General features: G+C 34.3%; 2 protein-coding genes across 3 annotated transcripts in view; both read right to left on the bottom strand.

The window, feature by feature from the left end:
• The window catches only part of LOC132154460 (ankyrin repeat domain-containing protein 12-like), a 50423-nt gene extending 37600 nt beyond the window's left edge, over nt 1-12823 (bottom strand). For both annotated transcript variants that reach the window (XM_059563023.1, XM_059563024.1), the window contains exon 1: nt 12701-12823. The gene's annotated coding sequence lies outside the window, so the exon portion shown is untranslated. The remainder of the gene's footprint in view (nt 1-12700) is intronic.
• A 2323-nt stretch (nt 12824-15146) lies between these two features.
• LOC132154458 (NADH dehydrogenase [ubiquinone] flavoprotein 2, mitochondrial-like) lies at nt 15147-23152 on the bottom strand. Its single transcript, XM_059563021.1, has 8 exons — nt 23002-23152; nt 21799-21861; nt 21259-21321; nt 20961-21077; nt 19716-19884; nt 18688-18797; nt 17378-17454; nt 15147-15317 (listed from the first exon to the last, which is right to left on the bottom strand). Exons 1-8 carry the CDS (start codon nt 23041-23043, stop codon nt 15224-15226), a joined length of 735 nt encoding a protein of 244 aa, XP_059419004.1. The 5' UTR covers nt 23044-23152; the 3' UTR covers nt 15147-15223.
• Nucleotides 23153-24030: the final 878 nt, after the last annotated feature.

The following is a 24030-nucleotide window of genomic DNA, read 5'->3' as shown; positions in this document are numbered from 1 at the left end:
TCCGCTGTAATTAGACTCATGATGGTGTTAGGTTTGAATGGATGAGAAGGTAATGTGTGCTAGAACAATGGAGCAGACAAGAACGTCTCGAGTTCTCCAGACAATCTACTGAAGAGCATGAGGATGCTGGTCGTCTCATCTCAAGTGTCAGAGACATGACATTGCGAGATGGCCTGACCATTGTTTAGAAGCTCCTTTACAAAGCTTGCTGAAACACAACATAAGACCCAAGCGATCGAGTTTTACAACTTGATTCACCGGTACGCTAGCATAACTGAATATTACATTTGCCGAACACTGAGAACACTCAAAGCATACAATTGTTGCAGAACAACGGTAAAAAGCAATAACAATAAACACAGAATTTCATCATTTGGAAGCATTTTGACCGATTTTAAGTTGTTGCATTTACATACGAACTTAACATCTTAATAAAAGTAGACATTTATTTAGCATTCTGAATCATAAACATTTTATAAAAAATTTAGCGACATACTGCAACAAGCAGACACTCTAAAACTTACACGATCTAGACAAAAATTTGTACCAATAGTTATTTTGGTAATTTTTTCCAAAGTGAGAAATAGAAAGCAACTCCAAGAAATAATGAAAATCATTTAATTCGTATTTATATACATAAATAACTATTTCACACAAAAATCACACACATTTTCATCCAAGTTTTAAATGTAGTCCTTTATGGTGCAGCACTTTGTTTGCCAAAAATGAAAGGAATTTTTACATTTTGTCTGATTACATTTTAAAAGATTAATTAAACTATTGAATAGTTTGATTACCATTCATTTGTATGAAGTCATGACATTATCACAAAATACAGAAAAATTAAAACAGAGACTCTTTTGAGAATACAATTGAATGTCACTCTTTTGATTATTACAATTTAATTAAACAATTATAATGTAATCCAGAAAAAAAAATTGAAAGCAAAGAATTTGGTGGGAAAATGTAACATTTCATAGCTACAATGACCAAAATAAAAATAATGACCAAATAATTTTTTTTTTTACCTTATTTTCCCCGAAATCATTCCAAATATTCTCCTGCACTAATCACTGCATCGAATATCAAAAGCTTTAGAAGTCAGTTATCCACAGCAGTCCAAAACCTGCCAAAATACCAGCACAATACACTCAGCATCATTTTTGTCAACATTTCACACCCCTTCATGAGTGTGAGTAAAGAGTCACTTGACTTCCTGACATGATGTGCGTATAGACCAGCAAACACAGACACACTGATTGAAAGCTTCCTAGAAACCAATCACCGCTTAATCAAGGTGCCCTCAGCAGAACGACGTGAAAATAAACCTTCAGTCATCGCCGCTACAATCTGAAAAAATAAAGATCCAACCCATCCTTCACTAAGCTCCGCCCCCTGGTTGCTGTTGCTAAGTTTGGTGAGCTTTATAGAATGTCTTATAGAACAAAGTTAGAGATTTCAGTAGGGATGTAACGATTCACTTAACACACAAATCAATTTGTGATTTTAATTTTTTTAACAAAATTAGATTTATACACACTGAGCAGTATTTACTACATGATTATTGACAATAAATGTTTTACGATAAACCGTAGCACACTACAATTGTTGTCACATGACCTTATGCTGCACGTGTGAAGATAAATTATAAATTAAATGTGTCCTTTCATTATTGCTTTGACAAAATGCTGCCCATTTCTTTGTGAAATTGAAATATAACTAATAATATGCTAATATAGCACTTGCATATTGCTCTTTTGTTGCTTTTGATTCCTTCTATTGTCGTCATTTGTAAGTAGCTTTGGATAAAAGTGTCTGCTAAATGACAACATTTATATAGAATGTAACTGTAAATAACAAAACTACATTGGAAATGTAAACAACCCCCAAATCAAATAAACAAATAAAATAAATCTCTTCATATTTATAAAAAAAAAGAAATCGTTTTGTGTTCTTTCCATTTACAATGAGTGGCAACCACTGCATTTTTATAATGATCCAAACAAAGATGCAGCATACATGCAACACGAGCAGTTTTTAATCTAAATTAGATAATAATTAGATATAATTTCGAAATATTGAAGCAACAAACAGAATGGTTTGATTTCAGTTTTGTGAAATAGTCACATATTTGAATCGATTCGCAACGGCTTGTGGTTAATCGTTACATCCCTAGATTTCAGTGATCAAATCAAATCAAATTTATATATCACAAATAAAAACAACAATAGTTGACCATTGTGCTGTACAAAAAGACAAAGCATAAATATCTCAAAAGAAGCCAAAAGAGAATAAAGAGACTGCAAAACAACTTTAAAAATCAATATCAAGCCTAAGAGAAAAGGTAAGTTTTTAACTTTAAATGTTAAATTCAGACTCCGTGGAGATTCATTTTAGGGATGGAAGAAGACCATTCCACAATTTTTGGACCAACATTAGACCAACACTCCCCCTCGACTTAAGTCTAGATCTCAAAACCTTCAGCAATCTTGTTGAGATGACCTTAATGATCTGGCTTTGTCTAGGATCTACAGTTATTTCAATTCAAAAGATCAGAAAGATATTTTGGAGCTAATCCATTCAAGAGCTTTAAAAACAAAGGCTAAATTTTGAAATCAATTCTATAACAAATCGTCAGCCAGTGCAAAGAGTGTAATATTGGGGAAATGAGATCAAATTTCTGGGTCCCAGTCAAAAGTCTGACGGCTGTATATTAAACCATCTGAAGATGACTAATGTTGGATTGACCCACTCCATTATAAAGAGAATAACAACAGTCAAGTCTAGATGAAATTAATGCCTTAATTAATCTCTCCAACTCTGCAAATGTTGAAAACCTCTTAGCCTTACAATGATCTTATTTGAAAAATAAAAATAAAAATAGATTTAACTACACTATTTATCTGTTTATCAAATTTGAGAGCAGAATCAAAAATAGCACCCAAGTTCTTCAAAGAGTGTTTTACAAAGGGGACCAAATCTCCCAAGACACCATTAAAAGTACCTGAAACACCGAGGGCACAAACTCAATAACGTCAGTTTTGCTTTCGTTAAGATGCAAAACTTAAAGAAAACCAAGACTTCATATCAGACAAGCATGCTGCTGAGCTTATACCTTTTTTATAGTTTCTCTTTTAAAATACATTTCTTTAAGAGATTTCTGTGATCAACGTTGCAAAGATATTCTTACATGGAATGGAGTGAATTGTAAAATTGCAAATCATTTTTAAACGCCTGGTTCTTCAAGCAAATTCACATCGGCTTAGAGGTAAATCATCATCAATAAATTAAAAGCCAAATAAAAAGAGAAATTCCTTATTTTTATAGTGATTACATTTCACTATTGTACACTTAAAATAAATTGGTGTAGTCTTTCCTTGAGACAATTTTCACTCAAGTGTAACATTGCAAATTATATTTATATATGCTTTTTTTCTTTAAACAAATCGTTAAATTACAATAAAGAGATTAAATGTAGAGATGGCAAATCAGCTTCGAGGCAAATGCTTATTAATAAATAAAGTCTTATATAAGTCTTATATATCTTATATTTTTTTATCTGATAATGTTAATGTAAGCACAAAGACCTGTTCTAATCGTTCATACAATGATTTCATTATGGTACACTTTAAATGGTGTAGGATTTAATTGAAACTATTTTCAATTTTTCTCGTAATTCAATTTCAATTTGGTGTTTGTAATCCGTGATTACGTTTTTTTTGTGGGCAGAGTATATATGGTGGCAAGAAATGAAAGTTTTCAAATAGAAGTCTAAGGAATAAAATAATAAAAAAGGTAACCAAGTTTGCATTTAAAAATTCTGATAAGAAAAATCAGCTCGTCATTCTCTTTTCCCCTCGGGTCAAAATCATGAGTTTATAATCAGGCAATTTTTTCACTCAGAATTGACAAACTTGCAATTGTTGAGTTAAATTGAGTTTTAAAGTCCAAACTAAGAGATACAAACTTGCATTTGCGAGAAATTAAAGCCAGAATTGTGAGATAAAATGATGTTTAAATAGTTGGCCATTTCATGCTGTAACTGCAGGGCTAATACAATATGTGCCCTGTGAACTGTATATGTGAATATTATGTAGAGCTATTGCAATGTATGTTTAAAAATTAAAGTAAGCATAGCAGGTTTCATCCATAGTCGGTCCGTTTAAACATCTGCGTTTAGCTTCCAATGGTGTTTTTGATGACAGTGTTCAATAAAGAATTATTTGCATTCTGATTTTGACATCAGTAAAAAAAAATTGTCTTATTCCATGGATTTCCCTTCACTTGTTCACCGTGTTTTTCTGCCACCACAATGCATGCGCAGCTGCATTTGACGTAACTGTGAAGTCTACTCCAAATTGGTCTATTTCATAAATAATTAAAGAAATGTCAAGGAACTGAACATGTAATTTAGAAGTAAAACACTGTAGTAGTATTTTCTTGTAAAACATACTCCAATAATCTTTGTTTTGTTTTTACAACAAGTTTTTTTTATAGTTCACTGCGAAATGTTTTGCTCCTAGCTTTTCTACTATGACCTGAATCAATATAAAAATGACTTAACATTAAGTTATTACTATTCATTTGACCTGGTGCAAATCTAAGCGTCCTTCCAAGCAAGATAATCTGAGAATAACAGGAAACCAATACAAACATCTGAAAAATACCATTATGAAGCATCAAGAGCTTTCTTAATCTCCAAAGAACCGTATATCAATTAAAGATCACCATACAAAGTAAAAGGGTTCTTGACAAGAGGAGTCTGTCACTGAAAAGAAGATAATGCTAGTAAAGAGTATTTCAATGCTCTGAATTTCCATTGTAGTGGAAACAGCAGCGGGAGGAAAGACTCGATCCACCGCATCAGCTGAGTCCTACACGCCCAGAGAGCCACGCGTTACCCAAACGTCCCGCTGAAGCTTTCAAAGCCTGACCTTTGTAAGGTGAAGGATCAAACTTGACTGATTTTCACAGGGGGTTTCCCGGTTTGGGTCGTTTTTTATAAGGGACTCGTAAAAGAGGAAACCAAGAGGATTTATGTGTGTGGTTTAAGAGAAATGCTAGAGGGGAAAATGTTCGACATTTGTGACATATGCAGCTGTAAATGAGATTGTTCACTGATCTGAAGGGCAAACTGTAATGTTGATGGCATCACGGTGAGAAGAGCAGGTATCTAAAGAGTACATGGTGACCAGTGTGGCATGATGTTGTGATTATGTAGGTGTTGCAGTTGAAAAATGCCGGTCTTCTCCTCTCTAAAAAGCTAAAATGCATTTACACCAAAAAGCATTTTAGGCAACAAACTCTCTGTAAAATACACACACATCCAAGCCAATATATCCGCCAGACCAATTAATTGGCCAATAAATGTGGATTTTGAGATATATTGTGTCCACCTAATTGATTTGAAAATGTGTGTTGAATATGTATGTACAGCAAATGTTCTTATATTTTTAGTGAGCCCAATAAATGCTAAATAAGTGTTAAATCCAACAAATGTGTGTGTTCAGTATTAGAAATTCTATTATATACAGTAACATTTAATATATAAAGTATGCATTACATTTATTGAAATGATTTCCATCAAAAAAAGCTATTCTTTGAAATGTATTATTCAAAGAATACAGTAAAAAAAAAAATATTAAGCAGCACAACTGTTTTTAACATTAATAATAATTAGAGCTGAAACAACTAATCGATTTAATCGATTAAAATCGATTATTAAAATAGTTGTCAACTAATTTAGTCATCGATTAGTTGCTAAATAACTTATTTGCCGTAAGCGGCTCATTTCGTGCATATTTCAAATCTGTGGTGACCAAAGTGTGGCAGTAATGAGCCACCGGAGGTTTTACTCAGCCAGTACAGCAGGAGAAGTAGCGAATAGCCAATAGCTGGCCTCGTTTTATGTCACGTGCTTCCCGAACAGCGTCTCTGCAGCATTCAGCCGCATTCAGCGGGATGTGGGAGTACTTTACGTTGAGCCTTCAAAAAAGAAGAGTAACCTGTAAACTCTGCTCTACTGAACTGTTTAAGGGGCCGTTCACATATCGCGTCTTTTGTGCGCTCAAGTTCGTTATTTCCAATGTAGGCGCACGGTATGCGCGCTCATAATGGAAGCTCCGCACCGCATCGAGTTAAAAACATCTGAACTTTTCAGAGAGCCGCAAGCGCACCGCAGGTCATGTGACAAGAACTAACCAATCAGCTTCATCCTTTCCCGTACCAACGTTGAAAGCTCAGTCAAGAAGTCGTGGCCTAATGGTTAGAGAGTCGGACTCCCAATCGAAAGGTTGTGAGTTCGAGTCCCGGGCCGGCAGGAATTGTGGGTGGGGTGAGTGCATGTACAGTTCTCTCTCCACCTTCAATACCACGACTTAGGTGCCCTTGAGCAAGGCATCGAACCCCCAACTGCTCCCCGGGCGCCGCAGCATAAATGGCTGCCCACTGCTCCGGGTGTGTGCTCACAGTGTGTGTGTGTGTGTTCACTGCTCTGTGTGTGTGCATTTCGGATGGGTTAAATGCAGAGCACAAATTCTGAGTATGGGTCACCGTACTTGGCTGAATGTCACGTCACTTTCAAGATGAAGGAACAGCTGAACATAGTTGTATATGGATTGCCATTTTGAAATAAATTTAGTAGCAGAGCTACTACAAGCGATTTTTAGAGCTGCAAATCCATTTATCCTTGGCTGAAATTTCCGCGTCTTCAAGGAGAGAGCGCGTCATGGTTGCTTAGCAAAGGCAGACGCCTCAGGGGGGCAACTGCCCGAGCGCTTTGGAAAGAAAGAGAAAGCGGCGCGCCTAGCGTTTTCCACGTGTTTTTAGGCGCGGTATGTGAACGGCCCCTAAGACTTTTATTTTTGCAGATTCTCCAGTACAATGTTGTTTGCAAATGTTTAGTCGTAAAAGCTGATAACATTGCTTTTTAACAGTTAACATTTAAAGCTTTACAAACATGTTCTGTGATCAGTTTGTTGTTTAACAGTTCATATTTCAGTCTTGCAGCCTAATTATGACTGAATGAGAGAGATAAATGTTTAAATATATTTGAAATGCACTTTTTTTTCTAAGTATTCACTGCTCTTTTTCAGACAGCAGGTTTTTGTGTGTGTTCCAATTTTTTTTTCTGGACAACCTTCTGATGGATTTTACTTTAAAATGTGAGTTCCATTCAGGAACTCAGTTTCATGCCATTGGCACTTTTTTTCGAAGGATTGTTTACAATTTCACAGCATAAGCTATAAAGTTGTTGCCCAGTAAATTATAAAATACAATGTACTGCAATTTTATTCTGTTTTATCCTTATTCTTCGTGAAAATATGTTCTGAAAGATTCCTTAATAAGCTTTGTTCGGGATGTTAAACTACTTTAGGAGCTCTAAGGACTGCCATGGTGAAAACATTATTTGAAATCTCCTTGTGAAATTTGCTAGAGTATGGGTCAGTGTTCTGATTGCAGAAGAGTTCGACAAAGGATTACTAACACAATAAAACAACTCCAGGTATATTTTTGATGAGGATATGACAATGCAAAATGGTTCAAATCTCTTAAAAATCTATGCTCAATGATTAATACCCTTTATTAATGATTTACTTGGGGGAAAATGGGCAAAACTAAAATATAAGTACATAAACCGATTAATCGATTATCAAAATAATCGTTAGTTGCAGCCCTAATAATAATCAGAAATGTTTCTTGAGGATATTATACTGATTTCTGAAGATTATGTGACACTGAAGACTCATGATGCTGAAAATTCAGCTGCTCATCACAGGAATAAATTTCACTTTAAAACGTATTCATCTACAAATATCATAATACATATTTCACAGGATCACTGTTTTGACGGTATTTTTTATGTAGTAAACGCAGCCTTGGTCAGCATAAGAGACACTGAACTTCAGAACTGTAGTGTGTATCTGTATTATAATTAGTGATGCACCGAAATGAAAATTCTGTGCCGAAACCGGAAATTTAGGATACACTTGGCCGAAAACCGAAACTGAAGCCGAAAATGGCTTCTTTTAAAAACGTATATATATATATTGCTTGGATTTAATGGATCTGAATTGAAAAATCACAATATAATAATCAAACTTTTATTAACAGTTACATAAAACATAAAATATTTTTTACAATAAATATAAATAATAATTATTCTTCAAGTTTTATGTTCCATCAAATAAAATAGTTTTTTAAAAATTGTGCAAAAAAAAATCAACAATTTTGGAGATTTTTGCAGAACAAATGTTACATATTGCAACTTTGGTGTCCTCTCGTATAGGGCTGTCACTTTTGTGAAAAAAAAATCCAGTTCGATTTTTGAGACATAGGCAAAGTGTTCAATGAATCGTTAGTAAATTGCCTATATTTGGCGTTGATCCGTTTTTCAACGCCAAATATAGGCAAATCCACCGACAACTAAACAGGCATTAGGGCGAACGTAAAGAGGGCGCTTGAGACGCGCACAAGTCAGCAATGTGGACTGCCATAACATCAATGAAAAACATTACTGAAGGCTACATTGATATTATGCACTAATAGGCTCTGTGTGTGCGTGTGTGTGTGTGTGTGTGTGTGTGTGTGTGTGTGTCAGAACCTGCAGTTGCTGTGTGATGCGCGTTCGCTGCGAGCGTATAGTGACGAGCTGGACGCGCTCCGAGAGAAGGCCGTTAAAATCGATTCCCCGTTTTCGTTTTCGAAACTTGTGTTGGTTGGTCCGATCGATTGTGCAGCTTTTGTGACAAGCTTTTTTTGATTGTGACAGCCCTTTGACATGTTTAATCTTTGATAGGCAGACGCGTGATAACAGCTCGACCGTGAGTGAAACCTAAGCGCTTGCTCACGGATGGGAGGGGCGGGTGACATTCATTTTCGGTTTACGTTTTCGGCTGTTTTTTTTTTTTATTTCGGCCCGAAACCGATAATGCCATTTCGGCCGAAAATTTTCGGCGGCCGAAATTTCGGTGCACCCCTAATTATAATTCACCCTGATTTCTTGATATGAATAATCAACATCAAATAATTCTCAAAACCCATACTGATGACTAATAGCAGCAGTAAGAATGATCAAATTGGCCAAAATATTAAATAACAAACATTAAAGAGGCACAACACTACAGCTGCTGGATTACATTTGTTCACAGCAAAATTCGCAAGCGCTTATATGAAATGGATCCAGAGGTCAGCGATACTGAAATCTCTTCAAACACACAGGATAAAGCAGCCCGAGAAATACAAGCTCTTAACAAGGGCCTATTTCAAACCTTGCCACTTTAATCAGACAATAAGCTGCCTTCATTTCGCAAAACAGGACCAAATACAGATATAATTTAAGCTAAAACAGCCATATAAAATGTGCCGAATTTTGTCAACATCAGGAAGACAGACACAAAGCCCTTTTTGTCTGCGTTAAAAACCTCGTATATCAAAGCCATGCATCTGTGTGGGAAAAAAGAAGAGCTCGGCAAAATAAAAATGCCATCCAGTTTGAACGTGAAGCAGGGAGAGAGGTCTCTCACGGGAATGGTTCAGATCACAAAGGCCAGCGTCTAATGGGTAGGAGAGTGAGTCACACACCCGTTTCTGTCCCGCCCTCTCATGCAAGCAGCTCGCAGGAGCTTCATAGAAATATGCCTTCTCTAACCGTCCGGCATGCAGTGAATGAACTCGACAGAAACGCTGCAGCGTTCCAGTCTCATCTGTGCAAATGAAAGGAAAACTAGGACACGACTGTAAACAGAGCAGAGAAATGTGCAGTGCCAGTTGGTGCACATCTGATTTCTTGCAGACAGACATGTTGTTGATGTATTATGTTGTACATTGCCTTCTTTAAAGTTAAATATTATAACATACTTATTTCCTACTTAGTTTTGCAGATACACTAAAAAACATTTGTTATTATAATATTTATTTTGACAAGAATATTTGTTTACAAGGCTGCTTTGGCAAATAATAAAAATCAATCAAATAATTATCAATAGGTGAATTGTGACTAAAGGTAATGCTGATGAAAATAATCAAATTTAAGGAAAAAGATGCGTGCATAAAATTGCTGAAAGTAAATGAACACTCTTCAGATATTTCAGTATTTCAGATACTATTATTATTAGAAAATGTATGTTGTCAAGAATGTGTTTACAAGGCTTGTTTGACCAATATAGATTTTTACCAAACAATAATACAATTATCAGTAGTGGAAGGTGGCTGATGTTATGTAAAATCTAGCAAAATATTCAAAGATGTTAATAAATAGAATATTTGTGTTTACAAGAATGGCAACGACATTTGAAATTGACAAGGAGAATACCACTATTAATAATCAGCCAACCGGATATAGTTGTTGGTCACTGACAATAGTTTCAATAGTTTTATTTGTTTGGCACTATTATTAAAACTGACACCCAATAATACATTCAAAACAAACATTATTGCACAGCATAGCGGCATATTCTTTGTTCTGACTGTGCTATAAATCAGTGTATGGATGAACGTTAAGTTAAAAAACATTATGAAGACTAGGATAGTATGAATTGATTATTCAAAAAAATAAATGGTATAAAGAGGAGAGGTATGGCTGTTTTGACATAACAGCAAACTTCGCTTCTAGGCCCAAATGAGAAAAACAAATGTGTGTCAGTGTCTTAACTAAGAAAATCTGCCTTTTTGAGATTATGTTTATTATTTCGAACTGTTAAACTCAATTTCATTGTCAGTCTCTTTATTTTGGCTCAATCTGTGTCGCTTTTCACCTGCCAAATGCAGTTTGTTATTTTGCTGAGATATGTGATTGTTGCCTTGACAGTTCTTGACGGATCCTTTATCTAAGAAAAAACATGCCATATAACTATAAAAGATGCTTTTTGGAGACCTGAAGCAGCTTGGACAGAGACGAGCCTGTTATTATTTGTCATAATGTAGATTCTTACACAGGGCCTTTTTGCATGTGTCCCTGTGACTTTAAAAAAGGTCAATGGAAAAACAGCAGGAGCCACAGGCTCTCCTTGGACGGTGGCCCAGCTGTGGAAAACTGGGATCTTTGAATAATAATCCCAAATATGTCATTCTGAAAGTGTGTGAGTGCAGAACAAAGCGAAAGGAGCGAGGGCGTAAACATCTGATCTAGACTGCAAACTCACAGGCTAAAATTAATCTCAAATCTGTCCTCCCCCAAAAACAAATGTCAAATCAAAACCTTGAAGCTACATCCAAAAATGCTTAAATCATTACATAACCACAACAATAATCTTTCTACACTGGGGGGGGGGGGGGGGTGTAGGAGCAATTTCCACTCAGAAATTACTAGAAAATTTCACAAGTAATATATTGAATTTAATGTGAATCTCTGAAATAGACCAAAAATTGTATTTTCATGTTAATGTACCCTAATAATCTTAGTTTTTTACAACTTTAAATCCATTTATTAGTGCGTTTTAAATGTAGATTTTTATATTTTACAGTAAGCAATATCTTCCCTTTAAATCAGCTTTAGATATTTATATATCATAGGTATAATTTCAACAATAATTAATTATTCACAAATTAATTAAATGGCTGCTTGCAGAATTACGATCCACCCTGCAAACAAAAACATATTTTCAATATACAGGCCTGTCTTTTCAAAATATATAAATATTTTTATATTAAAATAATATATATTTACAAACAAATGTAAATATTTACATTAAAAATGTATTAAATTATTATCCAAAAACAAATATTCTCAATATAAAATGAAAGCCAATTAACAATTAACAACAAAAGATTACACTAAACAATTATAAATGCAAATACATGTTATATAATTTAGCATTTTTATAAACATATTTGCATAATATTATATTTAAAACCATATATATTATATAGATCATATTTTGCCAGTGGGTGAGATGTGGTGCCTCTCAGTAAAAGCCTGATTCGTGTCAATTAAACTGTGCTCATAGTAAACAATGTAGTAATGCGTTGTCATCACAAAAATCTTTATGAAAGACACTAAGAAACGCAGTTGCATTTTGACATGCTTCTGTCTGTCGCTAAACAACTGAAGACCCTCGGTACGTGCTTTAGACAAAAGGTTTCTGCGCGAAGGACGGTCACCAAATAAAGCTTTGTGCAAACCACACACACACAGTGAGAGACAGAGAGAGAGAGATGCATGCATGGATACAATATTGCATGCACGTCGCAGCTGCAACCGCGCTCAATATAACAAACACCTCGCAATTATATATTTACATACATCCCATGCATTGATGCCAGACACGATCGAGGCATTTAAAGAGTTATAATGGGTGGGGAAAATTAATGCAAAATTACAATAAATGCAACGTGTCTGACAGAAAAGATCCAATTTAAACGGGATTATTATTTAAAGCTATAGCATACAGTATCATGCTGCGGTCTGCGCCAGCCCTCACGCGCAGACAATGAGCCCGCAGTGGGTTTAGGAGACATACGGGGCCTCCAGCGCTTCACGCCCGCTTACAACGCACACCAAACGCGACTGTCACTGACGCACGCACGGCACACAGCTAGCAATGTTCACAAGAAGCCTCGAAAATCATGTGTTACTGTCGTTCTAGCACACAGACTGATCGGTTAAGCGATCTCTCACGTAGCAAAACTCAACGCGTTTTCCTCGTTCTTCAGTCGCGAACCACGACCAAAAAAACAACAACAGCTGAAACTTTCCGCTTACCGTCGCAGCGCTCTTCAGCTTCCTGTTCGTCATTCACCTACGAGCAGAGGACGTATATTCGGCGGTTTTAAGAAAAAAAAGAAACGTGTATGTCGGAGAGTAGAAGCTGTGTGACGTCTCTCAGCGCTGCTTTTGAAAACATCGCCGTCGGTCCCGTCTCTAAAAGCCCCAGCGAAAAAAACAAGCACGCGGAGACGCTCATTGGAGGACGGGGACCACGAGACCCACGTTCTGCGCTCGTGCTCGCTTCCTTGTACGTTTAATACTTCTCTATTCTGTTAATATTTTATGTATTTCAATATTTAATCATGTATTTACATACAATATAAACATTAGTATTACATTACACCATTTCCAATTCATCTTTTTTAATTTAATCAAATACATTTTGACTCATGTATTTATTTTTAAATGATTACTTCATTATAATTTCTTCATTCGTTTTTCAACAAACAAGTACCTAAAATACATAATGCGTTGTTGTGGGGGGCTGAAATTATATGTAAATATTAGTTTCATTTTCATTTAAGATGTGTGAATAATTTTTTATTTAATCTGTTTTATATATTTATTCATATTATTATTTTTTTACAAGTGAAAAACATACACTTTTTGTTTATCTCATGTCGTGAATGAGTTTTTATATGAGGGTTTTTCGTTATTGTTTCCTGTGTTTGGGGGGGGGGGGGGTTGACGCTGCACACTGTGACGTCACCCTTTCCGTCCGACGCTGTAGCGCACGAGCGCGAAAGTTCTGGAACGTTTGTGTCGGAGAGGCGCGAGGAGAAGAAGGTATTTGACGAGTGCGATTCAACGTAATTTATTCTGTTATGCCGATCTCGGAACACGTGCCTGATTCTCATTTCGCTCGTTGATAACGCTGTTGTCTTGCTTTCGGCGGTTATTATTGTTGTGGCGCAGTTGATTATTTACATGATATAGGAAAAAGGGAGAGTTGGCGCATGCGCAGTGGATGGGTTGGTGTTACTTCGCAGAACGAGCTCAAATCAAAAGGGAGAACTTTGTGTGTGTGTGTGTGTGTGTGTGTGTGTGTGAGAGAGAGAGAGTTCGGGGGATGGGCGCTGGCTAGACACACGCACGGACACGTGCACGCACATGCATAGACCTATGGCATAGACCAGCTAGAGTCAGTTGCATGAAATCAGGAGCGCTCAGGAGAAGTGATTACATCATTGACATATGGCACTGTACCTGTCTTGTGTAGGACTGGGTTATAACAAAGTATCATACATTGTTGTGATATTACCATTTATACAATTGCATAAGCATAAAATTCGCATGTAAGTAGTGTTTGGCAGCAGCATGTCTTGGTTTAATCAAACTACAACTTGTTTTTATGCATTACTGGTTATGATTATGATTTGTGACGTAATCGTTTATGTATTGGAAAAAGTGGTGACCTGCAATTGTTTCCAAATAACTATTTAACCCATAAAATTGTTTTGCTGGTATAATTTATTTTAGGTTGATTCAGTGATATTAATTAATAACTATGACTTTAATAAAACCATTTAACTTTTTTTTTTTCACTGTTGTTTTCTCTTCTGGTTGTGAATATGAATCTAATGGCTTTCCAGGTTAACAGTAAAAATTAAATATCATGGTACTACCTGGGGTACTGATACACCTATTAAATGGTTAATATTTCAAAAGTCTTTGATTATTGTCATGATTATGGCAATCATGTACTAAAGTATATTTATTTCACACTACTGTAATATTTCCGTTTTGTAAGGAAAAAACTTGTCTGAATAGTGAGGCTGTGTATGGAGAAGTGCATGTGGAACAGCCTCAGAAATGCTTGCTCTTTTGATGTGGCTCGTTTATACATCTTGCATCTGCCACTGTCAATGAGGTTATACTGTATGGATGGCAAAATGTAGGTCTTTAAAGCATTGTTTATATCAAATACACAAAGTAATGGAAGACTAAGCCATATGCATATTACTGTATGTATATATTAGGAGTGGAGGCCCTCACTGTGACACAAAAATATTCCTGAATTAATAACCATTTGGGCATATTTTTATGAATATGCCATAACCCCAATATTTCAATAAATCTATCATATGCCATATTAATCAGGATTTTTTTTTTGTCATGCAAATACCTTAATCTGTAAATATGTACATGTATAGGGCCTACGTCTTTGTTTACTTCGAACATGCTGATTATTGTTTGTTGAGAAATATTCCATTAGCTGTAGAGCATATAAACTACTTGTTTGGAATGAAACATGAATAAAATGAAAAACTGTTTGTATGTAAACATGGCTCTTTTTTGTATCACAAAATATTTTAGAAGAATAGGAATGAACTATTCCTTTATTGTGCATAGTTTTGTATTCCCCTATAATGCTCCAATACCTTTTCACAAGTCTCAACGTTAAAAAAATAAACAATAAAATTCACACTAGTCTATTGGGTATAATTAATGATCATATTTTATTTACATACACAACATGTCTGAGGTTTACAAGGACTTGAGATCACGCCGGTCCGTTTACAGGTCAGGCCTCACACCAAAGCCCGGTCCAGGAGGAGGTTCAGTCAGCGAGGTTAAACCTCCGGCAGGCTCGCATGAAAAACGTCCACTCCTGATGGAAGCAAGATCATTACTATCAATTAAAACATTCTTAGCATGCCAAACGATTCATTGAAGAGACCTGATGAACTAAGATATCAAAAATCCCTTGATCTTTTGACAGAACAGGTCAATGTACAATCAAAACCTTCTCATTAATCTAAAAACAGCTTATACTGAAACAAGCTCAGGAAACAATTCGTTTTGGAATGTGCCACTTTATGACATAATAGTGTGGCTAAGCACCGCCTCCTTTAGCCCCGCCCACTGATACGTGCTTGTAGTAGGAGGAGATGAAATACAAATACAGGATAACTCCAACAGAACCATAAAGATGACATTACAAGATTACAAGACACTGACTGTGTAGTGCAAGTTGTGAAAAATAATAGTCTTTGAATTGCCTTCCTTGTGATTTTAACATATCTAGGTCAGATGCAAGTGTTGTTGCGTCATGAATGTGCGTCAAAAGCAGATTGGGACATCAGTTTAGTGTCTGGGATTTGTTACGTCAATCTGTGCCTCATCCAGTGTAGACAGAATCACCAATTATTATGGGTACCGTTGTCTATAGTCTGACTAGAGTGGATCCAGCAGTAATGTTACAGCACAGAAATGTGAGTAAACATGCTTTTATCAACTTTTCTGTTCCAGACCGTTTGATATAAACTGAGTATTTAAATGTTTTTAACCCAAATGACACATGTTGTTTTCAGATGACAGCAGCATCCATCTGTTATTTTAATAAGTGAAGTGTTAGCCAATCACAGCAGTGGACGTCTTGAGTGAACCCCACCAATAAAAACAGACAGAATAGTATACGAAATAGCCTTTTACTTCTAAATGATGATGTTTTTTAGATGTAAAATGTTCGCCCGATTATTTATTTCTCTTCTAAAGATAACATTAGGTGTCTATGAGCTCACCATCGGGCTCTTACAACTAACAGCTTGTGTCTGTGAATGTCCCCAAAACTCCCATGACATCACAACCAAACTGTACTTGACTCAGAACCAGATAAACCAAGCATTTGGCTTGGCACATTTTCTGAAAAAGATCGAAATATATCACCAAAGAAGGTGAATTGCTTTCACATACAATTCTCCCTGCTGCTCTTTAAAGTCTTCAAAGATAGATAAAATTAATAGAAAGATGGTCTGACATTATAGGATACACCATTACCAAGTAATAAGACTAAAAATAGCAAAAACATATACCTTTATATTTATAAAAAAAAAAATTTTTTTTATATATATATATAATAGCAATACTTTAAGCAAGGGTGCATTAAATTGATTAAAAGACAGTAAAGGCATTTCTAATGTTACAAAACATTTCTAATAAATACTGTTCATTGAGCACCAATAATAACGGAGCAGCATATTATTCTGATTTCTGAAGATCATGTGACACTGAAGACTGAAGTAATGATGCTGAAAATACAGCTGCACATCACAGAAATAAATTACATTTTTCAATATATTACAATAGAAAACAGTTATTTTAAATGTTAATATTATTCCACAATATTTAATTTTTACTGTATTATTGATCAAATAAATACAGCCGTGGTGAGCAGAGGAGAATTTGAGCTTAATATTTATGTATTTACTCTGAAATAATATAATTATAATTTTCAAAGGAATCATTATAACCAATTGGGACTTAATTTAATGTAAGAAGTAAAATGCAATGCAAAATCTAGTTTGAAATAATTAAGTCTACATTGCTTATAATTGCAATAATTTTATTAATTTATACTGTATGCACTGTATCACTAATATAACAGAGCATTGCATAAATCCTAAACATCAATTTATCACACATTAAATATATAAAACATTTTAATACATGAAAATACCATGCACTGACTTTTTGAGTGATTACAAATTATGAATCAGTTCACTGTTGAACTTCAGTGAATTTGCATTTAAAATTAAATCATAGATAGACTTATATTTGCAATTTGTGAGACAAGGAAGGAATCTGACAATAAATGCAATAGCTACTTTAAAATTACATTAAAATGGCATTTATCAGGAAGTAATATTAAAAGGAGGGAGATTTATGTACCTGGGTCCAGGAGGAGGAATTCTGTCTGCCTTCAGCTCATCAATAATCTGCTCGATGTCTGATGGTTTAAGATCCTCCTACAAACCAAAATAAGAGAAGGAAGTACAGGAAACACTGATTAATGGAGACTCCGTTGATTATATCTTATTCTATGATCTCCGTCTTAAAGAGATAAATGAGCTTGTGAATTCAGTGAACACGTCTAGGTCATATTTCACCAAAATCAAAGACATGAGTGATATTTTGCATAAAGAATATAAAGGCTTTAGATTTGCAGAGATGTTCCTAAAAGGGGTTAAATATCTTTAAACAAACACAACCCAAGGAATATTCACCACTGAAAAGGAGGGAGATCTAATTAGTAAATGAATCTTGATTTAAACATGAGGCGGGTTATAAAGACAATCTCTCCTCTAGCGAGAAATCCACTGATAAGGGTTTTTATTAATTATTTTGGACAACTAAAATGAAGAAAAAAATCAAATAAAAAATAATTATTAGCTTTATAAGTACAATATTTTGTTCTTTCTATGTCTGCATTCTTTTGACAGATTTGACAATTAGAATACAAAAAAATATGCATATATATATATATATATTTTTTTTTTATACACTTACATTTATGCAAAACTCTTTTGTTTGTACATTATGCATTCTTTCTCAACTTTTTGACAATTCAAATAAATTACAATACAGCAAAAAAAACTATGCACTAGTTTTTAGATGATGTTTTATAATAATTTTTAATTGTATAATTATAATTAGTTATTTTTGTTGTGTCTGCATACTTTTTTGACAAATTAGACAATTAAATATTAGAATACAACAAAAACATGCATTATGAATATTATATTAATATTTCATGGTGGTTAATAATAATAATCCGTATTGTAATTTGTACAAGTATATTTAGTTATTTTATGTTTTGCATTCTGTTTTGACTTTTTGAATATTAAAATAAACTACAGTAAATCAGAAAGCAATATTAATACACTCAACACTATCAACATTATTAACTGATGATGTATAGTAATAATAATAATAATTAATAGTAGCACTATTATTTTTACACTTACAGTATGCAAAGTTTATTTGTTTATACGTTCTCCAGTCATAAAGCGTGTCTGGACGATTATCAGCCAATCAGAAGATAATGATTTCTTGATTCTTTAAATCACATATGTCCAGATGAACACGTCCTTTAAGCCTCTCTCAGCACAGGTACAAACACAGAGAAACTGCCTCCTCTAGAGGTCAGATTAAACCTGGCATCAGCACACATTCACAACAAGCTTTGTGATCATACTCACATAATAGTTATCGTTGATTTGGACCATTGGTGCGTTCACACAAGCCCCGAGACATTCGACTTCTGTTAGCGTGAATAACTGATCTGCCGTGGTCTCGCCAACTTTGATACCTGAAAGGAGAATAACCATTCAAATCAAATAAATGAAAATACAAGAAACTTGAACTTTAATAGTATGATGTGTATATCATTCAATTATTTTATATTTTTATTATATTACTACTAATATATACATATATATAATTTTTTCAGCTGCCAATGCATCATTTCTAGTAATTTTTTGTTTGAAGAAACTAAGATGAAGATTAATAAAGATATAGAGTAAATACTATATAGACATTTAAAACAATAATAATAAAAATGATTTAAATCTAAAATTAAAGTGCAAACAGAGAATATAAAAATTAAATCCATTTTAAAATATTAATTTTTATATGAATAATTTATCTGTTGTGGTCTCACCAACTTTAATACCTGATGTGAGACTTTTTTGGGGCTAAAAATTAAATGCATAGTTATTACTTAGGTGTAACTTTAAGAAAAAGGACATTTAAATGTATATATATATATATATATATATATATTATATTTGTATTATCAAATTTGATTTCAACTAGTTGACAAGGCATAATTTCTCATTCTCATAATTTCGAGTTTGAAGAAACAAATATTAATTACAATAGTATATCAATGATACTGAAATAGCACTGTATGGAACACCAAAGAAGATAATTGAAAGAATATTTTGCTATGAAGAAAAAAAAACATGTTTGACAGGAAAAAAGTCATGACTTGGAATAACATGAGGGTGAGTAAATATTAAATAATAACTCTGCATTTTAGCTTCTGATTTTGTTTCTGCTTCTAAAACAAATTGTTCTGAGAAAGAGATTATTGCAATCCCTAAGTGTGTTAACCCAGCATCTTCAAATATTCACATCTCTTAGCAGCCTGGCTTTGGCTTGTTTATACAGTGAGTGTGTTTATTGGTGGCGTGCGAATCGAGAGCTGGAAACGGTTCTCGCTCACCCAGTTTGTTCTGGATGGCCTCCAGGATGCTGTCGGAGTCGCAGAGCATGCAGGGCGTCGTGGTGCAGATCTGGATGTGGTACTTTCCCACCGGCTGACGGAGGAACATGGTGTAGAAAGTGGCTACTTCATAAACTCTCATCGGAGCAACGCCCAGGATCTCTGCCACCTGCAGGAGAAATCAGAAATCACATCAGACACGAATGCTTTTAGGAGGACCATAGCTTTCCATCAAAAATATGAGAAACTCAATATTTGAACATGTTATAAAATAACAGGACATTCACCGTCACATTTGAACAAATATATTTTTGTATATAGTATTGATTATATTTTGCACCTCTGGAGGAATGGCTAGCACTTTGTACAAGCTTCTGTTTGAATAAAAAATAAACCATTAAATCATGGTACAGGGTTTGTTTCAAACTCTTTATGACAACATATCCACAAATTACTGAATACGTAAAATGCTGATTATCTATAGCAGGTTTGATACTTTACAGTATGGAAATTAGATTAGATTCAACTTTATTGTCATTATGCAGAGTACAAGTACAGAGCTAATGAAATGCAGTTAGCATCTAACCAGAAGTGCAAGAATTTAGTGTTTTATATACATAAATGTTATAAATGCCACGTGTTTCATGAAGCCTGGGTGATTTAAACATACTGCTGTGCACAAAACACTTCACAAAGTCAAAAACATTGTATCAAATCAAAACAGAAAGTATCAACTAAAATTAAAATTTGCATGTCACTCTTATTGAATTTTCCACATTTTAACTATGGTTATTAATAGGATTAAAAAAAGTTTCCATGACTTCGTCCACTAATTTGTAATTATCAGATAATAACTCAATTATTGCAGTAAAGATAAATAAATAAACTTGAAATAAACATTATCTGAAATAAAATGTGTATATATATATATATTTATATATAAATTATTTTCATTTAGCTAAAACCAAAATAAATAACTAAACTATAACTAAAATATCAAATAAATACATTTTTATTAAATCTATATACACATTTAAGAAACAAAAACTAATAAAAGTGACAAACACAATAGAAGCACTAAAAATGTACAAAATTAGGTTAAAATAGAAAATACAAAAACATTAAGAAAAACTATAATAGAATATCAATAACACTAACTAACTAACACTGTTCATAGCTAATAGAATAACTCAAATAAATGTATACACTATTAAATCATTTAAAATCACTGCATGTGCATATCACCTTGTTCATAGCTGAAATAGGAAGCCACCCGTGCTGCCTCTGAGCCAAATCCAGCACAGGAATAGTGGCAGCCGCCTTGTGTCCCTCTGGGTAATTATTAATGATGGCATCAACTCTCTGTTACAGACCAGAGATAACAAACACACAGCTATGAGCTTTATTCAACATATCAGACCACAGCAAGACATATTTGATCTTACCTGTGGAATACAGACGTGAAATAGTGCAATTACAGCAAAAATGGATTACTTATTATGATATCAAAAATTTAAATAATATGCGGTTAGATTTCTCTCACCTTCAGGTTTTCTGGGGTGAACTCAAATGGAGTCTCTGGGTTGTTGGCCGGTGTATCTCTGTGCTGGAATAATGAAAGCAGATCAAACCATGCTACAAAAACAAGAGCTTTAAAATAATAATGTGTCCTTCTGGTTTAGGCTGCGTATGTGTGCTTTATACAACACAGATGTTTACAGCAGCATCACTGTTAAACAAGAAAATTTCTTTAATTATATATAAAAAATAAAGCAGCTCTGATAAGACAATAGTGTCATAATCAATTCACTGTTGATTCATTTCAGTTCAATAACTGAGTAAAGTTCATCAAACTATGAAACAAGCTTAATTCAACTATTAAAAGTCAATAGAGTCGGAATTCAGCCCGAGTCAAGTGTCAACGCTGCAGAGTTTGCCACTTATGAAACAAACTCAGCAATAAAAATGCTCTACAGAAAACAATAGTGTAATTATTTAGCTCGATTTCATATTACTGAATATGAAGTGTCTCATGCATATCAGTGCAAATGCTGCAATAAACACATTTAAAGTAAAGTCTCACCACAAAGATTCCTCCTGCTCCAGCTCGGGCCGAAGTCTGGTGCAAACTGCGGACGTGCCTCGCCTGAAGAAGAAATACAAAGAAAAGATTTTCTTATGTATTTTTTTTACTAATTGCTAAACCAACACATCCCTTTTGTATATTGTATGCAATAATCCTAGATAATGAATAACAATAATAATAATGATAGATATATCTATGGGAACCACAACTGTGTTTGTTTTTTTTATTTTAGAAATATTCACTGTAGGCCTTTATACCTATGTTTGATACTCTTTTACCTTTTGTTCTTTAATATTTTGAATTGTTTTAGCTTTAGTTTTTCTTTTAAATGTTAACTTTTTTAATTTTGTTGTATGCATTTGTCATTTTTATTTGATTTTTTTTTTTTTTAATGTGCCCAGTATTTATACAGATTTAGCTTTTAGTTTTGGATCTGATAGTATTTGTTTTAATACTACAAATGATTGCTCCTGTTTTCCACTTTTGTAAGTCACTTTGGATAAAAGCGTCTGATAAATGACTAAATATAAATATATAATATCTTATGCACTAAGTATGCAGTGCTTATGGTCTATAATGCTTTATTTTTTGTGTATGCTGCATTAGTTACATTAGTCATTGCAATATATATACACTGCTGTTCAAAAGTTTGGGGTCAGTAAGATCTGTAATGTTTTTAAAGAAGTCTCTTCTGCTCATCAAGACTGCATTTGTTTGAACAGAAATACAGATTAAGAAAAAAACTAATATTTTGACATTTAAAACAACCATTTTCTATTTTAATATACTTTAAAATATAATTTATTCCTGTGATGTAATGTTGAATTTTCAGCATCATTACTACAGTATTAAGTGTAGCATGATCCTTCAGAAATCATTCTTAAATGCTGTTTTAATATCAATATTGAATTAGTTATTATAATTTATTATTTTATTTTTTTTAGTTACTGATTACTCAACCTATCTGGGCGAACAGAAACAACTTCTAAAAAACATAATTTTTTTATGATAAGTTATTCAAATACATCACAGTTGTAAAGAGTGTCTATATAAACACAGTCTGGCCTCATTATTAGCTGTTAGCGCACTAGCTTCATGTCCTTGCACAGATGTCAACGTCGCTTTACATGATAATTAATATGCAATTCCTTCATCTACCTCAGGAATAATCTGCTTACAACATATATAAAATTAACCTACCGCATTAGACACGGCAGAGCGCAGAGTTGAAGAGAAAAACATCTTCTTAATACGCTCGGTCAAATTAAACACAAGCAATGGCGGACGTCATCAAGTAACGCGAGATCGATTGAGCGGGTCTTGTTACGCAAGGGACGCTCTAGAGTCTGTATAATGGATCACCGAGCAGCAGAAGGAAAATACAGATGCACATTGTGTTGTTCTTGACATACCATGATAAAAATAACACAGACATTCAGCATGCACACTTGTAGAACTTAAGTGCTTAAATGCTAAAACGGTTGGACATGCAACACTGTAACCAAATGTTGTAACCAATTGGGGTTTATTTCAAATGAAAATAAATTAATACTTTTTTGGTTCTTTTTTAAATACAATAACAGAGAATCAATGTAATATGATACTTATTGAGGTAGTATATTTGTAATTGTAATTAAATATTTGTGCATATGTTCTACTAGTTTTTGGTCTAGTAGAAATTCCTTCGTTTTGAAAGTTCAACAAATGAGATTCGCTTTCCCAATGAAACTGGCTTCTTTTCCAGGAAATCTCAGCGTACGCATCAATTCCCATTCCATGAGTGGGCAGGAAAATCCAGAGTTAGGACAGAGGGGGGATGAGTTATGCAAACCACAAAGACTTTATTACCCAAATATTTATTCACTTATTTCTATGTTTTTTATGGTTTGTGTGTGTGTTAGCTGTGTGTCCTCATCGTCATTTGTTTTCTTTAATTTCTTCAAGTATAATTGTAAAAACTATTTTGTAATGAAATCCATGATTTGTTCTCATTATGCCCATCAACTAAACCTTGTGTGTGTGTGTCTGTGTCTGTGTGTGTGTGTGTGTGTGTGTTTCAGTAAACATGCAGATCATCCGTCAGACTCGTGCTGAGCCTCCCTCTGCAGTGGGATCAGCAGCCGAGCAGCTGCTCAGCCAATGGAAAAGTAGGAGTGCTGAATGGAGCGCTCTGATTGGTGGAGGCGGTGCTGAGCAGACTGGGCATGATTAAAGGGTGGACACCACATG

Source organism: Carassius carassius, chromosome 12 (genome assembly GCF_963082965.1).
Source record: "Carassius carassius chromosome 12, fCarCar2.1, whole genome shotgun sequence".
In the NCBI taxonomy this organism is placed as follows: Eukaryota; Metazoa; Chordata; class Actinopteri; order Cypriniformes; family Cyprinidae; genus Carassius; species Carassius carassius.
Note: the sequence above shows the minus strand (reverse complement) of the source record. Positions and strands in the feature narration are given on the sequence as shown.

Bases quoted from the DNA above. Each gene is read 5' to 3' on its own strand.
- LOC132154458 (XM_059563021.1), bottom strand. From the start codon at position 23,043: ATGTTTTTCTCTTCAACTCTGCGCTCTGCCGTGTCTAATGCG. The intron at 21,078-21,258 runs GTGAGAGAAATC...GGTCTGTAACAG, and splicing joins TCACCCCAGAAAACCTGAAG to AGAGTTGATGCCATCATTAA. The intron at 19,885-20,960 runs GTGATATGCACA...TTTCTCCTGCAG, and splicing joins CTATTTCAGCTATGAACAAG to GTGGCAGAGATCCTGGGCGT.